Source organism: Lonchura striata, chromosome Z (genome assembly GCF_050655825.1).
Source record: "Lonchura striata isolate lonStrDom1 chromosome Z, ASM5065582v1, whole genome shotgun sequence".
In the NCBI taxonomy this organism is placed as follows: domain Eukaryota; kingdom Metazoa; phylum Chordata; class Aves; order Passeriformes; family Estrildidae; genus Lonchura; species Lonchura striata.
The window spans coordinates 36,193,130-36,213,819 of record NC_140740.1 but is presented as its reverse complement, the minus strand read 5'-3'; the positions used below and the strand labels follow the sequence as shown (position 1 = coordinate 36,213,819).

Here is a 20,690-nt window from a genome sequence, read left to right as displayed (position 1 = left end):
AACTCCTTGTTACTGAAAGGCTCTATGTAGTGTATGAATGACATCTGTCTTCTAATTTGGCTCAAATTCTGACACGGAATGATTTTAAAATGTACTTCATTTTCAAACAGTAGTCCAGAATTTTGCCACTGAACTTCTTATATTCAATAAAAAAGTTTAAGATTGAGTAGTGGATTCCTGGTATCACTTTAAACTTTATGCTTCTGCACATTCTCTAATGTCCAACAGATCGTAATGCACTTCTGAACCTATTCTGCATATCAGTTTTAAAGTCTTGCGTTACACTGAATGTAGTAATTTCTGTGTTGAACACAAGAACAGAGGAAGCTACTTGAAATCTACCAATGTTAGTGGAAAAATTAGATGTTGTGATCCTTTGGAGTGGGTGTGTGTCTGTAGGTTTTAAATAATTAGCTATTCATTGTGTGGCAGTGGAGTACTAATGATTACTTATGTCTTTTTAATCAGGACAGAGTTTGGGTTACGGTTTTGTGAACTACGTTGACCCCAAGGATGCCGAAAAAGCTATCAATACCCTGAATGGATTGAGACTTCAGACTAAGACTATAAAGGTATGGAGGGTTAAAATAATTTAAAGAAACTGAACTGGTTTGACTTCCTGATTTGTTTTACAAGTGTAACAAGCATTCAGCTAATGTCAGTAGAATAAACTAGGATTTAATATAGTAAATGATCCTTTATAGTGTTTAAAGTTAGATTAAGTAAAAAAGGTATAGAAAATTACATTTTCTTAACCAGTTTAACACTTTAGATGTACAGTTGAATTGCTTTAACTGAGGAATTGTTATATACCTTAGTTGAAGAAATGCAATATTGCATGTTGTTTGAACACCATGTACTTCCTCATTTCCTCAAAGATGGTATAACTTATTTAATAATACTTCAGGTTTTATGTTAATACTTGCCTTGTTTGTTTTACAAATCCTTAGCATGAAATGCTGAAATAACTATTGGTTATTTATGAATCACCCTCTTTCTAGGGCTCTGGGCCTTACATCTCTAATGTTTGGTATTCCCATCTTTTTCTGTTATGTTACAACTCCTCACACACTTGTTTACTAAATTCGGTTTCTCAAAATTCTAGAAACAAATCTTGAGAGTTACTTTTTTCATACCCTCTTTTAATCCAGTAACAGAAGACTGAGGATACTCATTTGAGCATTTGAGCGCTGGAATTTTGAGAGAAAGTTGATTAAATAAAATTGCTAGGAAATGCAGGTTTCCCAGGTGCTGGTGTCTGGAGGCAGTATATATTCCAACTATCTCATTCTTCCTAATTAAACAGCAAGGCTTGCTAGCTGAGCACTTATATAGTGGCTGCCTTCTAACTTAGGAGCATGCTTAAGATATGAAATAAAGTCCTCCTAAAAATATTGTACTTTAAAAGCAGTGCAAAGCTCCTGAAAGACAACTGAAACAAAAATAAGATACATGGCACACAGGTACAATGGATGAAAGACCTGGACCAATGCTTAGATAATGAAGGCTCTTTGTGTGTTTCTGGCAGACTTCTTGCCCACAGTCCTCTCTCATTTTCTACTTTGGGGGAAATTGAGCAAAGTAATTTTCTGCTCCAGGACTTCTGAAGCTATGTTTTGTGTGGTGGTGAGAAAGGGAATCTGTTTCTGTTCCAGTCGTATTGTTTGGCATGTGATGCCTTGGATTGAGCCAACATGACTTGTATGTCCAGGATGGTAAACTGGAAGTTCTGTTGATTTATAGGCAAAAAAAAAGAAGGTAGGTAGAGAAAATCAAGTCAAGTCTCCCAAATCAATATGTTCCCTTCAGGAGGGCTGCAGTAACTTACTTGATGCTGACGATATTTGAATTTTTAATCTTCCTTTACCTTGCTAAGGGATTAATTTAATCAATTTTCACCTTTAAAAAAAAAAGGTGAAAATTGAGTAGACAGATACGAGTGATGACAGTGATGCTTTTTATTTCCTGCCTTCCCAGGACCAAAAAGTGGAAATGAGGTTAGATACCAGAAAAGATCTTAAAATGAGACTAAACTCAGGTGTTTATACATTAGATATCTTCAGCTAAAGCAAAGCTGAAACTCCAGAGTTGTCACAAGCCAAAATGATAGCCTCTTTGGCAAAATAAAAAAAAAGGCTCTGTTTAATTTGAGAAAAAATATATTTAAATGCTGATTGTTAATGTTACAAATAAATTCTGACTGTAGGTACTCCCAGTCAGTCCTGCTGAACTTCAGCAGAACCTTTCAGTATTAGTGGGCATGACTTGAGTGCCAAAACTGCTTTACTGTCTTCTCCTTTATTTACTCCTCTTCCTTTTTGGACATGGGGTTTCAGGCCAAGTTTTTTGTGACTGGATTTTCCAAGATCACAGAATCACAGGATGTTAAGGGATTGGAATGGACTTTAAAGATTATCTAGTCCCAACCTCACCACATTTATCTTTGAAGTAGTAGAAATGCCCAGCCTAGATGTAAGCATTTTGTAGCTTACATGTTCCTCAGATCAGCCAGGGAGCAGTGGTAGGCAGAGATCAAGTTGATGTCTGAGGTCGTTTCTGCCTCAGGTGGCAGCATCTTGGGTGGAGGAAGTATCTTATGAGGTCTCAATCCCCAGGTCCTTTGTAGAGGTTACTTCCTTTTTATAGACCATAGTGTTCCTATTTGTTCAGAGTTGGCAAGTCAATGACAAAAGCAAACATACAAACAAACCCCCCCCCCCCACCAAAAAAAAAAAAAAAGACCCAAACCAAACAAAAAAAGAGCCAAACCAAAAGCCCAGCTTGTTTGATAACTCAGACTCTAACGCATGACTTTCAGCTTCAAAAAATGCATGTAATTTAGATGTTTTATGTTTACCTTCATATAAAATATTATTGAATAGGAGTGCTAGTGTATATTTAGGCTTCAAAAGAAAAAAAAATTAGGGGTTTATTCTCTCTCTGCGTTTTTGGGACTTCTGCAGGAATGCTTAGTACTTTACTAGATAGATGGTTCAAATTTGTTTTTCATTAAGATATAAAACTGGAAGGAACTTTGCTGGTTCAGTCATAGTGTGATGTATCCTCACATTGTGACTGAACTCAGTGCAATCCTACTCAGAGGAAACTGACTGTCCTGACCCTGATCTGTGATGCTCTGGATTGGGGCTGTGACAGATACCTCTGATCCACAGCTTCTATACTGGCCTGCACATCACAGGATATATTTTTCTCATCTCTAAGGGCGTGCCATTTTGTGTTTTCTTGAAATAAAATACATTGAAAAATGCGGATTTGCAAAATGCTGAATTAAGGGTTGAGTTTTTAAATATTGATAGCAACACAAAATCCTATTACATCTTCCCTTTTTTAAAAGAAAATCCTATGACATGCTTTATGGAATACTTTACTGATTTTTTTGCAGAATATCTCAACCAGTTTTCAGGTGTGTGTCTCCAAAGCAAGGATTAGCAATCTTAGTCTTGTCTAGCCTGATGGCAGTTGTATTGCCTTCTCATTTAACTGAATAGTAAGGGAGGGTCTATACTTTGCTGGTAAAGCCACTTGTGACTGTGTTAGATATGTGAACCCTGTTCAGCTGGACGGTATGCCTCCGTTATTATATAGTGCCCTTTGTGGCATAATTTATGGTTTATTTGCAATGTAAACTGTGAAGTTTGGGCTTCACTAAGTTATGCAACTTTATTGTGTAAACAAGTTGCATCTTATAAAACATAAAATATTTTCTGTGGCTTCTCTTTCAGAAGATGATGCTGCTGATGAGCTTTTTATCTCTGTTCTGTTTAAGAATTTTATTGGACTTTTGTACCTGGAGTGAGTTCTCTGTGACTTTTTTTCATTTAGGTTGTCCTGGAAAGATCAGTTCTTCCCAAACGTAGAAAACTCAGAGAAACAAACTGGTTATGAGAATCACTGATTTGCACATAGGGTTAAGAAAATTGAGTGCAGGTTCTTGTTGGCTTGACTTTGTGTAGAATTGATGGAAGTCTGCACACATTGCTCAAAAGCCAAGTCTTACACAAATAAAAACAAAGCAAAACAAAAGACTACAAAACAAACAAAATAAAAACTCTACTTGTTACTACTAAGATTGTGTAGCTTGGGGAGTGCAGAGTACAAAGATGCAGCATCAAAGTCCTCTAAGAAAGTTGCGGCTTTTTGCATGGATTCAAAATGCGGTAAATGTCAGGCATGGAGATTTGTTACTGTCAGTTGTTTTGAAGGCAATTTTTTTGTTTGTTCAATTGGGGTTTTTAAAGTATTGTTATTTTGTTTTAAATCAAATATCTGTTTTCTTTGTAAGAGGATTTTTTATTAATTTAAAACATGGTTATGATTACTTCTGAAATTATGGTAGTCTTGAGATAATTAGACCTCTGTTAATCTAGCAGCTTTCAAGGCTTTTTGTCTTACTGAGTATTGGCACTGTTGTCTTTCATCCATGCAGTAATAGTTTTTCCAGAAAGGTTGTAAGATACTCCAGTTAGCTCTAAGTTGCAGTAGATGTGTTTCATGCATTTCTAGATGTGTCTGTGGAACTGTGCAAGAGACACCCAAGGGTTGTGCTTGCCAGAGTCTCTGTCAGTAGTAGAAGCTCCTTAGGTATGACCTGAGGTTTACTAATTTCCTTCAGGAGAATAATTCATGTATTGTGTTTTAAGATTCTATTCCTGTTTGTATTATTTATGTGGAGGGCTTACTATTATACTATGTACTCCTGTCCTCCTTGAAAGGTAACTGCTTTCTTTATTCCTAGTGCATCTGAAATTCCTGTGCTCTCATTGTTTGGGCATGAGTGGGGATCAAAAACATGACTGTGAAGTATTGAGGGGAGGTCTTCTGAGACTCTTCAGAATGTGAAAATTATGAAATGGAAAATGTTTGGAGACTTGATCTCCTTTCATTTCATATATTTTATTTGTACTTAGAATTCTAAGTTGAGTATTTCTTTTTTTTAGCAAGACAGTGATAGTTACAGACTGCAAGTTCTAAAGTGCTCTTTTGTACTGGTCCTTCTAAGGGCAAAACAGATTTGCTATTCTGTGATTGTAGTGCATAACTGCCATCTCATGTTTTATGTCAGTGAACTTGATTATTGTTTTTCTTTTATCAAATATTTATGACCCTGATTTAAAACTGTTACAGTATCTTGAGACTTCTGGGAAAACCTCCTCTTCTGTTTCCATCAGTGGCAGGATTACCAGCTGGTTTCTGTTCTTAGCACATAAGTACATTTGCTTCAGTTCACCAAGTGGATTTTTTGGGTGGCAGTTGCTTTAGACCAATTCTTCTGAAAGCCTGTTTCTGGTCTTCCTCTGTGATATGTATAGCAGCATTTTCTTTGAGCAGTGTGCTGTCCTTAATTGGTTATATCCTGAGGATATAACCTGGTACTTATATTCTGTATATTCTGGTACTTATTCCCTGAGATATATAAAGACTGGCCTTAAGTCTGAATTTGTCAGATCTGTCCACTCATGCCCTCAGCTGAATGGCAACAGATGTGGATCCTATGACCCACCTCAGGCCTTTAACTCTTGGTGTGGGCTGTGGCTGTCAGAGCTGTAACACTTTGAGGGGTGAGCTAGTTTAGTGAAACTCTCTTGATAATAGTGCTGAAAGGCTGTTGCTTCAGTTTTTTCAATAAATTCCCTATTGTACAGCAGGCTGTAAAAGCAGGACCTTTATGGGATATGGCTGTGTTTATCAACTTAATCTAAACTTGTAAGTGAGCTGTGTTAAGGTTTTTTAGTTCCACAGGGCTGAATGTAAGTTGCCTTTACAAAGGGAAATCTGGATTTCCAATATGTTCTGTTCACAGAAGCATGCTACTGCAGTTTTCCCCCACAAACTCGGCACAACATGTACATGTTCAGTAAGGTAGTCTTGTGTATTGGAAAAAGTGGTCTTGAAGCTTTGTTTGGAGTGGAACAATCCTTTTTTGAGGGGACACAGGAAGTGAATTTGATGAATATACAGCAATGTACTCAGCTGTTTCAGTCAGCAAGCTGTCACTGGCTAGTGACAGCTGAGACCTCATGGTGTGCTGCAGCATCTTCTTACTGGAAATCAAATTAAGAAGAGTTTGTGAATCATCGTATCTCATACAAATTTAAGTGCAAGTTGAGAACACTTGCCTGGCAAAAGTAGTATGTCCTTGTTTTTACTGTGCTTACCAAGGAAGCATACTTGTTCTTAATGTATTCCTTTTCTCAATATAAATCTGTCTGCTTTGGAGGTAGATTTAACCCATTTTCATCTGGACATACCAGATGTTAGTTTTTTGTTGTGTGAGGTTTTTTTTTCCCCATAGAAACATGTATTTTAAAAGAACTAGACACTACACTTAAGGGCAAGGCACCTGAGCTAGTGAAAGTGAATATTTACTGAAATACTCACTTTAGCATTAAGGATTTCAGATTTAGAGACTTGGAAGACTACATTAAGTAGAGGTGTTTAGGAAGAAATTGTATTAAATTCTCAAGTTTTTTGAGAGAATACAAATAGTTTGTATTTGTACTAATAATACTACTACTAATAATAAGTTAAAAGAGGTTGAAGCATGGTACTGAGGTGTCTATAGGTAGTATAAGATAATAAGAAACTGAATCATTCACTTGTAGTGGCTGCGCCTCTTTATAATTTTTGGTAACTTCTTTGTTTAACCTGCTTTCACAGTTTTCACTTGAAAATTGTGAATCAGTTTATCCTGAGGTTAGGAAATTAAGTGTTAAAGGAATGAAAATACTTTGACTTGGTGGTGTAATGTTTGCACTTCCAGTAACAAGTCCTTCTTACTAACTGCAGTAAAACTGTTTTTAAATTTATATCTCCAGAGTAGTGCTATTCAGTGCTTTACAGTGTTTGTCCTCATTAAATATTTAAAACTGTAGGCTTTCAGTCTGTTTCTTGGCTTGCCTTGTTCAGTGGTTTTGACATCACGTAACTGAAATGTTCACCTGTTGAATTAGCTGTGGAATGAAAATCTGGGCACAGGTGTTAATTCGATCCATATAAAAGTTCTTTAAAAAAGACTAAGTATAGCAGCTATGTTTAAACTACCTGCAAGTAATTACTGAATGAGCAAACTGACAGGCTGTAAGTAGGGAGATTAGTTTGGAGAGTCTCTGCTTTAAATGTGTATCACAATGAAATTACTGGACTTCGACATCAAAAATTAAGAGGGAAATGTATATCACATAATCTAGGCAAGGTTCTTTTAATATGAATTTTATACAAGTAATATTTTGTGGTGTTCTTTTCTCACTAGTGGTGCTGACTTAAATTACATTGCATTTCTGAAGTTACATGTTTCTTTCAGATTTTTTTGCCTGACAGTAGTTCTGGTGCTTAACAAGATGTTTAAATAGTGTGTACAGGTATGGGTGATTAATCACAGATTGTGGTTTAATATGTGTTATTATTGTGACTAATGTGCCCAAATTCAGTGTTTTGGAATAGTCACTTTTAGGTAATAACAGTGAAACTGGATATGTGAGAGTAGTGTGTACTGTTTAGAGTATTGCTTCCATTTACTTGCATCTTGAAATTTAGTTTAGGCATTGACTGCTATGTCAAACTTTTTGAAATATTTTTAACCAGAGAAGTCACGGGCAATACTGGACTAGCTGTCATAATGCAAGAACTCATACTCACTTACCAGAGGAAAATGAGAGAGTTCTGCAAAAGCTGCTTTGTATTTTGACAGGTACCAGTTCTGTAGAATAAGGTATACTTGCAGTAAGTTAGCAAATATTTTGTGCAGGTTTCTTCTCTTCTGATAGACTTTGTGTGAATTTATATTTTTATATGTGACAGGCATGTGTCCAGCAGTGTGAATTCCCCCTTGAAAGATAGAGTCTGCATGGTAATTCATGGTTTTATGGGGACTAGTCCTATTCCCCCGGCAGTCTGTCTTCATTTCTTGGCCTTGGGTCTCCTTAAAGTCCTGTCAAGTGAAACATGGAAGTTTATTTCTTAAAGAAGCTCAGGGCCAAATGGGCAAGTTGGGGGTTAGCTATTGGGGGTTTTTGCATGGTAAAAAAGGGTAACTGTCACTGTCTTGGTTGCTTCTTCGGCTGAATGCAGACAAACTTTACTCTGTTTTCCTCTAACTTTGATCATAGGGCTTTAGCTCTTATGTGGTTCTCATGTGAAAGAGCAAGGCAGTGTGACTTACAAGGTTCCATGCCTGATAGCTACAAGGTTTTGAGGTCAGTCCTCCTCAACCACCTTGCACAAAGCCTCTGTGTGGAACTTGAAGGATCACAGCAGTGTTCAGGGTACTGCTTGTTTAATCTCCAGCATACTGTCTAATGTTTAGCTTCCACAGCAGTCTTAAGAGTCTGCTGATCTGCACGGAAATGAGACAAGGAAGGATTTGAAAAGAAATGCCAAAGAATTAGGCAAAAGGACAGAATGACAGAATCAAGTTCCTGTTGCCCAGTATTGGCTAACAGTATATAGAATGGGAGAGGAGAGGAGATAAATCAGACTACTTCTTGAGGATCCTTTTTACTTTCATGTTTTACATAGGTGAAAAGCCTAGATGAAGTATTTTGTCCTGTTGGAGAGGCACAGATGTTCTAATCATTCTTGTAGTAACACCACTGGTACAAACTTCAGTAGGAAGTAGTGAACGTGCTGGTTTTTAGCATGTGTCTATGTGTCAAAGAATCTACTTAATCATCTTAAAATATTTTAACTGATTCATCAAGGCAGCAGGTAAAAAAACTCCTGTCCAGAAGAATCTGAGAAGTTCACTGTTAAATGGCACTTGTTTTTAAGGCCTCTTGCAGAAATTGGCAAGCTGCTAAACAGGCAAAATACAGGTTGTGGTCCTACTTCTGCCATTCATTCTTAGGCCTGTGAAAGTGAGGTAGCAGAGTTTATCTTGATCTCATGAATGATTGTGATTATGAGTCATTTGGTAGCAAGCTCAACACATACAAAAGACACAGCACCTGAAAAACACTTGCAAACCTCTAAGTGCTTGAGACTGTCTCTCTGTACCTTTGGCCCACATATCACACTGAAATCTTAAATTTTTTTGTATGTTTTAGTGCTTTTTAATAAAAATTCATGAAACATGGGATATTCATCAAACTTCTTAAATTTGTTGCTTTAATTGTACACTTTCTCCACCAAGGCTTACCTAGCTTTTTCTCATTAAGTATATATGAATTCATGTAGTGAGCTGCTCCTGTGTGGTCTAAGTTGCCTTCCTTCCACGTTTTGGAAGCCAGCTCCCAAAAAAATGTCCCAAAACCAAACCAACCAAACAAAAAGACCCACTGAACTGGCTTTGCAAAGTAACTGTTCTGTCATTGGAAATGTTTTTATGTCTCAGAACAGATGACACTGTCCTATTTCAGCTGGTTTTAAAGTGTTTGTTTTCTAGATTTTTTTAATGGTTTTTTTTTCCTAAGGTTTCTTATGCACGACCAAGTTCAGCTTCTATCAGAGACGCAAATTTGTATGTTAGTGGACTTCCAAAAACAATGACCCAGAAAGAACTGGAACAGCTCTTTTCCCAGTATGGACGTATTATTACTTCTCGTATTCTGGTTGACCAAGTCACTGGTAAGTAGTCAGTTTTGCGTGGCGTTTCATGGACTCACAGTTCGAGATATTTCATCTTTCAGTACAATGGTCTTATCTCTATAATGTATAAAAGGTGTATGTAGGCCAGATAATTCTTTTTCCTCCTGGAATTGTTCATAAATATGCATGGACAAAAATAGACTGTGTAGTGTACCAAGCCAGTTTGAGTCATTCCCACCCTGAAGGTGCACGTCTGAAGCTTGTTTGGTGAATTTTAATAAATTTACAGCTCCCATAATCTTCCTTTCCAAGCTGCTGTATGAAAATAGTTTCCCAGTGCCTTACAAAATGCTATTAATTTTTTTTTCCTAAAAAGAAAATTTTATGCAGAAATGCACAGCTGGTTCTCTGAGGCTAGGAGTACAGAAGCCCTAGGTGAGCAGTTGCTGTTAAGACTGTTTTCAAGGCTAACGCATTAAACTTGGGCACACACGAACTTTGAGTTCCTCAGAAGCAAGTAAGTTCTGTAATTACCCATGCTGTAAAGTACTAAGATGTAGCAGATTATTTGTATTATTACAGTATGTGTGTCAATCAGGTAATGCTTGTCAGTGACACTTTGTGGTTACTCTTCAGCCTTGGGACAGTAATGCTTGTGTTTTTTTGCTGTCTCAGATGGCTGATCTTGAGGATCTTTATAGTTTTCTGAATCACCTGCTGTGAGGTCTCTGCCAGAAATAAGAAACTGAATGAAAAGCCAAGTACATGACAGGAGTATTGAATGTACAAAGCAACATACAAAGAATCAGGTTTGGAGAACTCTCCAAGTTCTCCCCATTCCAGAACATTAAGTGGTGGGAAAGATGAAGTAATTTACTTACATAACTATGCCCTGAATAAGCTGGATTTGATTTCTCTTTTTTTTTTTTAATAGTTGTACCTTTTCAAAGCTGCATATCCTCTTGGGTTGCAAGCAGCTTTCAGCTGTAGAAGGTCATAAGGGTTTTTAATTGTCTTACTTTGAAAAGTTTGTACATGCCAGTGCTTGAGTCATGGCTGACCTTTAGAGGAACTTGTGTGTACTCCTTGGACTTCCACTAAGTCAAAAGAAGGCTCCATGTTGACCCACAGTACTTACAGAGTGTTTTGATATGTTGAGTTGTTGAGAGTGTAGAGAGGCCTGGAAAAGAAAACTAAAGGCTGAATACTGAATTGGAGATGTAGCAGATTTGCAGGACAGATTCCTAGTCTTTGTGCAATAAATAGCTGTTCACTGTAGGTTCCTGTATGTTCATACATAGAAATAGATGGTATTTAACAAATGGACAGGTAAGTAAATACAATTGAACTTCTAATAAGTGTTACAATTCTATTCATATTCATAAATCCTGCTATTTGCAGCAGACTTTCTGGCATACAGATTGTTGTTAAGGCTTAAGCTTTCTTGCCTCTTTCTATTTAGTAATTTGGAAGAAGTAGTCTCCGAATTGTATGAATAATAAGGTTGTGATACAAACTGACAAATTAAAAATGCAGAGTTGAAGCTGTGACATTTGCCTCTTTAAAGCTTTCTTATGTCTATTCATTGCCACTTTGATGGCTTAAATCATTGTTTATGAGCAGAATACATTTCTTGTCATTAATGTCTTTCTCAGTTGAGGACAAGTGTCTAATTCATCTGGTTATTCATGCTTCAAAATGTAAAGGGGTTCTAAATGGCACTAGAAATATTATAATAAAACATTGATCTAACTAATGTTGTCTGTAGCTTTAATGTTAAAGTTCAAGTATCCAGTGTAGCTCAATGTGTTTATGTCTAAGACACTTGAAATTTTTGATGCGTGATGTTCGTAAGAACTTCCATAAACACTTTTGGATTCCTTTGCATGTTGCCTTTGATTTTTCTATATCAAGAAAAGTTTCCTTCAAAAGTACCACCTAGTGATGTATGGTGATTCACCAGAACCAAGTCTTTTACTCAGAGGTAACCACTGTCTCTTAAAACATGGCCATAATCCCCATTATTGCAATATAGTATGTGCATGTCATCAGCCTCTGAGTATATTTGCTCCAAAGAGAACTTCAGGGAATACTGCAGGAGAGCAAAAGCCTTTTTTTTTCTTCTTTTTTTCTTCTTTTTTTTCTGCTAGAGAGCAGAGCATTAAGCTATTTGCAGAATTTTTGTCAGTTTAGGTACTGCAGAGTAGCACGAGCTGACCAGAGGTAGCAGTGCAGCTGGTTTGGGTTCATCTCCATCCAAGAAAATTGCTTTGTTTCTGAATTCCACCTTGGCTCACTATATTAATTTCCGTTTTCCCTCAAACTTCCAAGCTTTTTACACAAATGTGTCTTACATCAGTTAAATTAAAAATTAAAATCAAAGTAACAGTAGAAAATTCTTGCTTTATGCAAAAGCTCAGTTCTGTTAAGCTCAAAGTTATCATGTGTTCACAGCATTTGACCATCAGCGTAGCAACTGGCCACACAAATAAAAAGTTAACATCTAATATTCTGGAGTCTGTGAATTCATTACTGTATGCTTTTTTCACCTTGTGCAGGGGTGTCACGGGGCGTGGGGTTTATCCGGTTTGACAAGCGAATTGAAGCAGAAGAAGCTATCAAGGGCTTGAATGGCCAGAAACCTCCAGGTGCCACAGAGCCCATCACTGTAAAGTTTGCTAACAATCCAAGCCAAAAAACCAATCAGGCCATTCTTTCTCAGTTGTACCATTCTCCAAACAGAAGGTATCCCGCCCCTCTAGCTCAGCAGGCTCAACGTTTTAGGTAAGTCAAATAATGTGCACAAGTGTGCTGAAACTTGCGTGTTCCCACAGACCTGTTTGATTGCCTCCACTCTTATTCATTCCTGCTTGTCGTTCTGTGTGGGAAGGAAACACATGAATGTTGAACTTCAGCTATGCTACCACAGTACAGCTAAAACCAAAATGCATGCCATTCAATTGATTTCAGTGTCTAATAAGCATACTTACTTAAACCAAGGTGGCATCTCTCTTGGACTCAGTCACTTAATTTTTTTTCAAAGATTACTTTTTCATTTCCTAGGTTATTCTTGATTAATGTGCAAGTTGATTCAATTAATATTGACCAAGGAGATACAGTAGTTTTCTCTTAGCCACATGGCATGCCACAGCCAGCTTCCTCTTTATCTACCCATGCATTTTTCCTACACATTCTGGCTTTCAGGTTTTTTTCCTGTTTAGTTGTCTGTGTTCTTCATGCTGTACTTTGTCTTTTCTTGTCACAACGTTTCATAATGAAGATTGCTCACATATTTTCTGCATGTACTTTTTGGAGACTTGTGTTCCCATCATGTTGAAACAGTTGCTATATAGTTCCCTGTGCTATTTAATGTATTGAACAGATGGTGAGAACAAAGTGAAACAAACACTGTACTATCTATATCCATGAATACCTTGGATATTTTTTTTGTCATCTTGATTATTTCTTCCCTCCCTCTGCTCCTAAACAGTATGACTGGGTTGTGTTAAATAGTAATCTACTCAAGGAATATCTCTGTTTTGTTTTTTAAGAAACAAAACCAATTGACAGTTTCCTTCAAAGAGAATATACCAAATTTCAAATGCTCTGTATTGGCTAGGCTTGCTTATACCAAATATTCAGAGCTCATGGCTTGCACTTCTGTCAGAATTTTAAGATTTTTTCTTCTGTTCAACTTTCTGGGCTTATCTGCTGCATTTCACAGGTGTGAGGAGCAGGTGTTCTGCTGTAGGAGAGGGGATAACAAATTTTATTTACTTTCTTGTAGCTCTTTTTACTGTTCTTGGGTAATAAAAGGGCTATCTTACAACAGTGTTCTGAATATTGCATAAAAGTAGATTTGCCATTATTCTATAGATAAAGTCTGAGTGCAGAAATTGCAGGATGGACTCAAGTACATTGTATGGAAAAAGATCAGGGGTTTTGTGTCACAAGCTTATTCAACATACTCTGACCTGATGCAGTTGCCCCATCTCTGTTAATAGTTTACAGAGGCCTGAAAACAGCTTAGATTTTAATAATAGAAGCAACAGGATCAATACAATGCTTTCTTTTTTCCTTATTAAGAGAAAATTTGAGTTGGACTTTCAAAAGCAGATCTATATCATTGTTTCTCAGTTTCCGTAAGATGTGCAAGTTAAAGCATCTTTAAAAATTTTCCAGTGAAAGTCCCTGAGAATATTTCCAGAGTATTTTCAAGTCTTTCAGGTAACTTCTGAAAAATCATACAAGTGATACGATTACTGTATTAAGTCCTCATCTGACAGCCCTTGTAACAAGGACCTGTAAGTGGTGATGCTTCTAGAACTCTTCACCTTGCTCTCCACCGCTCATGTCAGTGACAGTAGACCTTAGTCATCCACACTGTCTACTGATAGTAGTCAAGTACTTTTTAGTTTTCTTTTTCTGCTCTTTTAGGGGTTCAGTAGTTCATTGTCAGTGTATTCTGCAAACCCAGCTCACTGCAGAATCAGTGCTCTCTGGAAAACTAAATGAAGTGAATGTTTTTTTACCTAAGCTTGTATTTTATTGAGTCTTGATCTATATAATATATTATATATATAATAAGACTACTTCTTTGTGTATCTGGGATTTGCCAGATAGAAACAAGAGCTTCTTTAGGGTGAACATATTTTGAAAGAAGCAGTTTAAGGGACTCCAGGAATAAGAGCAATAGGAGTGGTATGCACTGCATATTTCAGATAATGTCTAGATTATTTCAAGGGGTTTAGAGTTGTTGTGGCATTCTGTAACTGGGGGAAAGTGAAGCAAGAATCACATGGAGAAATCTTGAATATAATATATATATTATAGAAACACTATATAATATATATATAAATATATATTAAAAAATATATAAAAATATATTATAGACACACTTCATCCTGGAAAATTAGAGCATCATAGAATATCCTGGGTTGGAAGGCGCCCACAAGGATCATCGAGTCCAGCTTCTGGCCCTTCACAGGGCCAAGGGTCACACCATGTGCCTGAGGGCATTGTCCAAACAATTCCTGAACCCTGGGAGGCTTGGTGACATGACCACTTCCCCAGGAATCTTATTCCAATGTCCAGGCACCTTCTGGGTGAAGAACCTTTTCCTCAGGCACAGCTTCAACACAATTTTAGGACATTCCCTTAGGTCCTGTCACTGGTCACCACAGGGAAGAGATCAGTGCCTGCCCCTCCTCTTCCTTCCCCTCACAAGGAAATGTAGAGTGTGAGGAGGCCAGCCACCTCTCAGGCCCCCCAGGCTGAACAAGCCAGATGACCTCAGCTGTTGCTTTTACAGCTTCCCCTCCAGACCCTTCACCATTTTCTTGTCCCTCCTTTGAACATTCTAATAGCTTTATATCTGCCTTATATTATGGAGCCTAAAACTGTCCCCAGCACTTGAGGTGAGGCTGCCCCAGTGCAGAGCAGAACAAGACAGTCCTTGTCCTCCCTTGTCCAGCTGGTGATGCTGTGCTTGATGCCCCCCAGGACTTGGAGGTTCTGGGTACCAGGGCACTGCTGACTCGTGTTCAACTTTCTGTTAACCAGGACCCCCAGGTCCTTTGCCATGCCTTTCAGTGTCTCACTCCCCAATCTCTCTGTACATCCTGGTTTCCCTCATCTCAAGTGCAGAATTTGACACTTGCCCTTTTTAAATGTCATGTAGTTGGTTATTGCCCAGCCCTCTAATTTGTCAAGGTCCCTGCAGAGTCTCTCTGCCTTAAGGGTAGTCAAAAGGTCCTCCCAATTTAGTGTCATTGGAAAACTTACTTAGTATATGTTATTTAAGTCCTCCATCCAAGTCATTTATGAAAATGCTAAAGAGCACTGAGCCTAAAACGAAGCCCTGTGGAATCCCAGTAGTGACCAGTCTGATGTCACCCCATTCACTGTAACCCTTTGTGCCTTAGCCCTGAGCCAGTTGCTCACCCATCCCATGATACATTTATCCAGTTGTGTGCTACACATTCTATCCAGAAGGATTCTGGGAGAGGCAGTATCAAAGGCTTTACTGAAATCCAAAAGGATTACATCAGCTGACTCCTTGGTCGGTTGGTTGGGTTATCCTGTCATAAAAAGAAATTTAAGCTTGACAAGCAGGACTTTGCCCTCATGAAGCCATGCTGGCTGTGATTGTGTTTTTCAATACTTCCCAAAATAATCTCCATACTTTTACCAGGCACTGAAGTGAGACCGATAGGCCTGTAGTTTCAAGGGTCATCCTTCTTGCCCTTATTGAACATTGAAGTAGTGTTAGCCAGCTTCCAGTCAAGTCCATATTCCCAAAATTATTAAAAAAAAAAACATTGAAAGAGAGCTCACAAAGACATCTACCAGCTCTTTGAATGTTCTTGGATGAATCCCATCCAGTCCCATAAATTTGTAGGGACTCAGTTGCAACTGAGATCCCACACAAGTTCAGGGTTGTACACCATTCTCAGCTGATGATATTGGAACCCTCTTAGCCCATCATGTGGGCTAAGGTAAAAGATAAAGGCAAAGAAAGAAAAATTCTCTGTCTTGTTTGTGTCCCTGTTTGTGGGGTGACCATTTTCATTCTGTAACGGGCTGTTATTTTTGGTCTGCTCTTTGAGATTGACATATTTAAAAGTCTCTTCTTGTCCCCCACATTGTTGGCAAGCTTCAACTCCTTTTGAGCTTTGGCTGTGTGGCTAGAGAGAAAAATGTGCTTTACTACAGGCCACACAAATCTTCTCCCTTCAGCAGCAAGCAATATCTCTATTTTTTCCATAGCCACCTAACTTTGCCTCCATTCTCCTTACACTTACTTTTTTGCCTTAGCCCTGCTCAGCCAAACTAACCTTTCTGCCTCCCAACATTCTGGACTTGCAGAAGGAGTAAGAACATGAAAAATCTTTTTTTGGAGTTTATGCTACAACAGTTGTTAGTGATCCAAAATACTGCATCTGTCTTGATAGTTATGTCAGCAAACATGTCAGAAGCCTTAATAAAAGTCTTCTCTCAATCAGTTTAGTAATGTGGAAAACTTGACTGATGTGATCACTGACTGTAACTTTATGGTAACAGGATGTGATTCAGGCTAAATTTATGTCTGTGGCACACTTTATAACATTAACTTCTTATGATAGTGGTTACTACACAAGAATTGTAGCAGTGTGGGGTTTAGATGGTGGATGCTGCTAGCTACTTCTCAAAAAGCGTCTCCACAAAGAATATCTGTTTTGTCTTCACTATCAGGTGTAATAAAGTGCCATGGCTCTTTCAGTGGTGATACTTTAACATTGCATGAGGTTCAGCACAGTGTAATGGATGTGACTGTAATATGCTAAGTTTCCTTAAAGTGTGGAAAAGTCTGAAGACTGAACATGTTGCTAAATGTTTTGCAGGTTGGACAATCTGCTCAACATAGCTTATGGAGTAAAGAGGTAATAAGGATTAGTTGGTTCATAATAACCAAATTATTTTGAAGTATTTTGCAAACTCTTACTTTTCAGTAAGACTTATGTTGGATTTTTGCATGTTGAGACTTCAGCTGAGATTGTTCATTTTGATGCATTTTGCATGAAATAGACAAGCTTTTTGTAGAAGTTCCATGGAATTCCTGTTTCAAATGACTTGCTAATTCTCACTGATTTTATAGCATGCTTTCCTTTTGTTTTTCTGTTACATCATTTCAGACATACCTAGCACTGTTCTCCCTACTTGTATATAATTTTTTTACATAGTAATTGCGCAGTTAGGGGGCAAAAAATATTTTTGATCTTATTTTTCTAGTCTGAGCAACATGTTCATTCTGTGAAAAGCTCTGTATCATTCTCTTTTATTTTGACATTTCTTTGCTGGGGTTTTGCATGAACAGCTGTATTATGATTCTATTTTGCTCTCCCTCATTCTTTAGTAGGTTTCCTCCAATGACCATTGATGGAATGACCAGTTTGGCTGGAATTAATATCTCTGGACATGCAGGAACTGGGTGGTGCATTTTTGTGTACAACTTGGCCCCTGATGCTGATGAGAGTATCCTCTGGCAAATGTTTGGACCTTTCGGAGCAGTGACCAATGTGAAGGTCATCCGTGACTTTAACACCAACAAGTGCAAAGGTTTTGGATTTGTGACAATGACAAACTACGATGAGGCAGCTATGGCAATAGCCAGCCTGAATGGATACCGCCTTGGTGACAGAGTATTGCAGGTCTCCTTCAAAACAAACAAAACGCACAAACCCTAACAAGTTATTCTCAGTGCATTAATACATGAAAACTATACAACAAAAGCAATTTACAAGAAGCTTTATGCATTAGTAAATGCCTTTGTTGTATTCCAGTGTGGAAATGGGGATAAAATGACTACTTAGCATCCTAAGAATATGTGAGATTTTTTTATTGCTAATATTTGAATTAGAACTTCTTAAATATCTTTTGTCTTTGAGTATTGACAAGAGGTACAGGGTTTTTACCTGTTACAATGCTTATTCTATTGCCTTCTTTGAAGAAGGTGCAACTTTTAAAATGTTTCTGCTAAGGGAAGAAGTTTGTTTTCTTTATACATGACTTCCTTTAATTTATGAGTAAATATCGAGGTTTTGTGTAATACAGTAATTTTTTTGTCAATTCTTGATTTGCTTTGTGTCTAATTTACCTTGCAATGCATTGTTTTCTTGTTCAAGAAAAGTAAAGTTTACATTTTATTTGTAAAGTTTAAGCAGTATTTATTTCATCATCTTCATTTGGGTTGGGGAGTGGTAGCACATTATAAAAGCTTATTGTAAGAATACTGGAGAACTTTTCGTAAAGCAGTATCTTGCCAAAGAGATAAGAGCCTCTTTGATGTGGGTTTAAAAAAGCATCTATTTTTATAAAAAAAAAAAAAAAATTTGGAGAAACTTTTTACTGGTCCTGGAACAAATATTTTGACTTGAATATTTTGAGAAATCTCTTCATATGACACCTAGTGAGCTTTTAAAACTTACCAGAAAATTTGCAATTGTTGGGAAAAAATTTAGAAAGATTTATGATGTAGAACTACTTTTGAGACCTTCGTATTAAGAAGTAAAGTCAATGGGATGCACTGTTGGTTTCATTTTTTGTAATCATCAGTGGAGTCATTGATCATCCTGGTTATTAAGTGGTAGGTGGCTCACTTTAATTTGTGATTTTGAAGCAAATGAAAATTTAAGAAAAGAATATAAGAGCAAGCAGAAAACTTAAAACACTGACACATGGGGGAAATAAATCTGTTCTTCCTAAAGAATTCCCTTCAGATAGCGCTCATGGTGTTTAGTGATGTACTTGCTATTGTTTGAAGAATTGTTTTGTCTTAAGAAAAGACATCAAGCATGATTTGTGAAGTAGCATATCAACAGAAGTGGCCTGAGTTGGATGCATTAGGAGGTATTTTGAAAGTTATGTTCAAGGCTAACACCTGAGCTTTTTGTAATGTAAATAAGACCTTAAGTTATGAATCTTTCAGCTAATTTTGATTATAGTTTTTTTAAAAGTTATATGCCAAGTGATGTTCAATTTTGAATGTTTTTGTATAAGTTTTTTCTTTGTAAATGGCATTAACATTGTTACTTGATGTCTGCTTCTTATTTTCTTCTTTTTTTTTTTTTTTTGTCCTGAGGACTTGAATTTACAGTGCATCAGATCTGTTGCTATTTTTGTCTGTAGATAGTCTAGCTTCAGCTGTTTATGGTGATGCAACATTTTCGTTTATGAATATGTTTGTGGTAAAAAAAAAAAAAAGTATAAACATATGTTTCAAGCAAATTTCCTTACATTTTTCATATGAAAACCATAAATACCTGTATGCTATTGACGTTTATCTCTGTATGATGCTTAAATCACTCTTTGGGGAAATAGAAAAAGTCTTTGCCATGTATTGAAGAAATTTAAGGAAAACAAATGCAGAATATTTTCTGATTAGCATCTAGCTTGTAATTAAATTTTTTTAAAAAGCTGAGGGTTTGGTGCCTTCACAAGGATGCACTGAAAACTACATAGTTATGTCCTGCTTTTTATATAAACTGAGATGCTCATATGCTTCCCCTCTAGAAAAACAATGTTCTATGCATAACATAGTTGTACTATGTACTATCTTTGCAGTTGTTTTTGGTTCTTATTCTTTTAAATTGTAGTTATAAAATTTTCAATATAGTACAGTACATATACTGTGAAGCGTGTGCTAAAGTGAATAAGCAAGTTTTCATGCTGACCCACTCAATGCTATCCAAAAATCAATTGGCTTCCTGAGTACTTCTTTCTTAGATGCCTTTACATTGTTAAAGCTAATCCTCTGCATTAAAAGTTGTATGTAGTATAGAAATCACAAACTTTCCAATGTGGGAGAAATAGTATCTTTTCTGTATTTCTTTCCTGTACTACTGTAGCAACTAACGGCATTGATGAGAAGGCATGTAAATTGGGCTTAACTTTACAGTCAGTGTTTATCAGAGCACTTAGTAAAATATAAGGCTGGTATTTATTTGAAATTGTGTAGTATGACTTAATTCACATTTGTTGGAATAGAGAATATATTCTGTTGGGTATTTAAGAGGTTGTACATGTTTTCTTTTTGTGTTTGGATTCTTTGTACTTTTTCATGTTCAGTACATCAATAAACGAAGTTGAAGGGAAAACAGTCTCATAAACTGGTCTTTTGCCATATTTTCTCTTGCTTTAATGATTAACCAAGTGAAAGGTTTCTCTTGAGCTACTTGTAATTTAGGTTAGGATCCTAGTTGCCAACAAGGAAGTAAGACAATGGAGCTCTGTACCTGTTCTGTTACCTTAGAATTAAGTGTAGAACCTTTTCACTTTTGGTTTTATATTAATCACTCAGTACTTAAGCTGAAATAATAGAGTACCATTAAATGCATTCAGTAAAAGTTAATTTGCTGTCTGTCTAACAGGTTGTTATGCAGTGTAACTAAGTGAATGCCCTTGTGTGTTTTCCAAGAGATTACATAGAAAGATTAAGAAGTATCAGGGACTTTAATATGGAGATGTACCAGTTGACCTGTGCTCTGGCCTTCCTGAGACAGGAGCAGAGACTAGAAAGAAATCCATATCCAGAGCCTTGTGTAACCTCCCCCTGACAGGCTGAAGGTAGTAGATCAGAAGGAAGGAGTGAATGGAGGTGAGTCCTGATT

The 20,690-nt window shown here is 37.1% G+C and overlaps 1 protein-coding gene across 37 annotated transcripts in view; it reads left to right on the top strand.

Moving 5' to 3' along the window:
- ELAVL2 (ELAV like RNA binding protein 2) overlaps positions 1 to 20,177 on the top strand; it is a 107,186-nt gene extending 87,009 nt beyond the window's left edge. For 22 of the 37 annotated variants that reach the window (XM_085567581.1, XM_085567579.1, XM_077790520.2 and 19 more), the window contains 5 exons: positions 469 to 572; positions 9,429 to 9,582; positions 12,102 to 12,327; positions 16,926 to 16,964; positions 17,438 to 20,177. In XM_085567581.1, the coding sequence (XP_085423707.1) occupies positions 469 to 572; positions 9,429 to 9,582; positions 12,102 to 12,327; positions 16,926 to 16,964; positions 17,438 to 17,768 (854 nt within the window). In that variant the 3' untranslated portion in view covers positions 17,769 to 20,177. The remainder of the gene's footprint in view (positions 1 to 468; positions 573 to 9,428; positions 9,583 to 12,101; positions 12,328 to 16,925; positions 16,965 to 17,437) is intronic. The other 15 variants (XM_085567590.1, XM_085567582.1, XM_085567589.1 and 12 more) reach the window with 3 other exon arrangements.
- Positions 20,178 to 20,690: the final 513 nt, after the last annotated feature.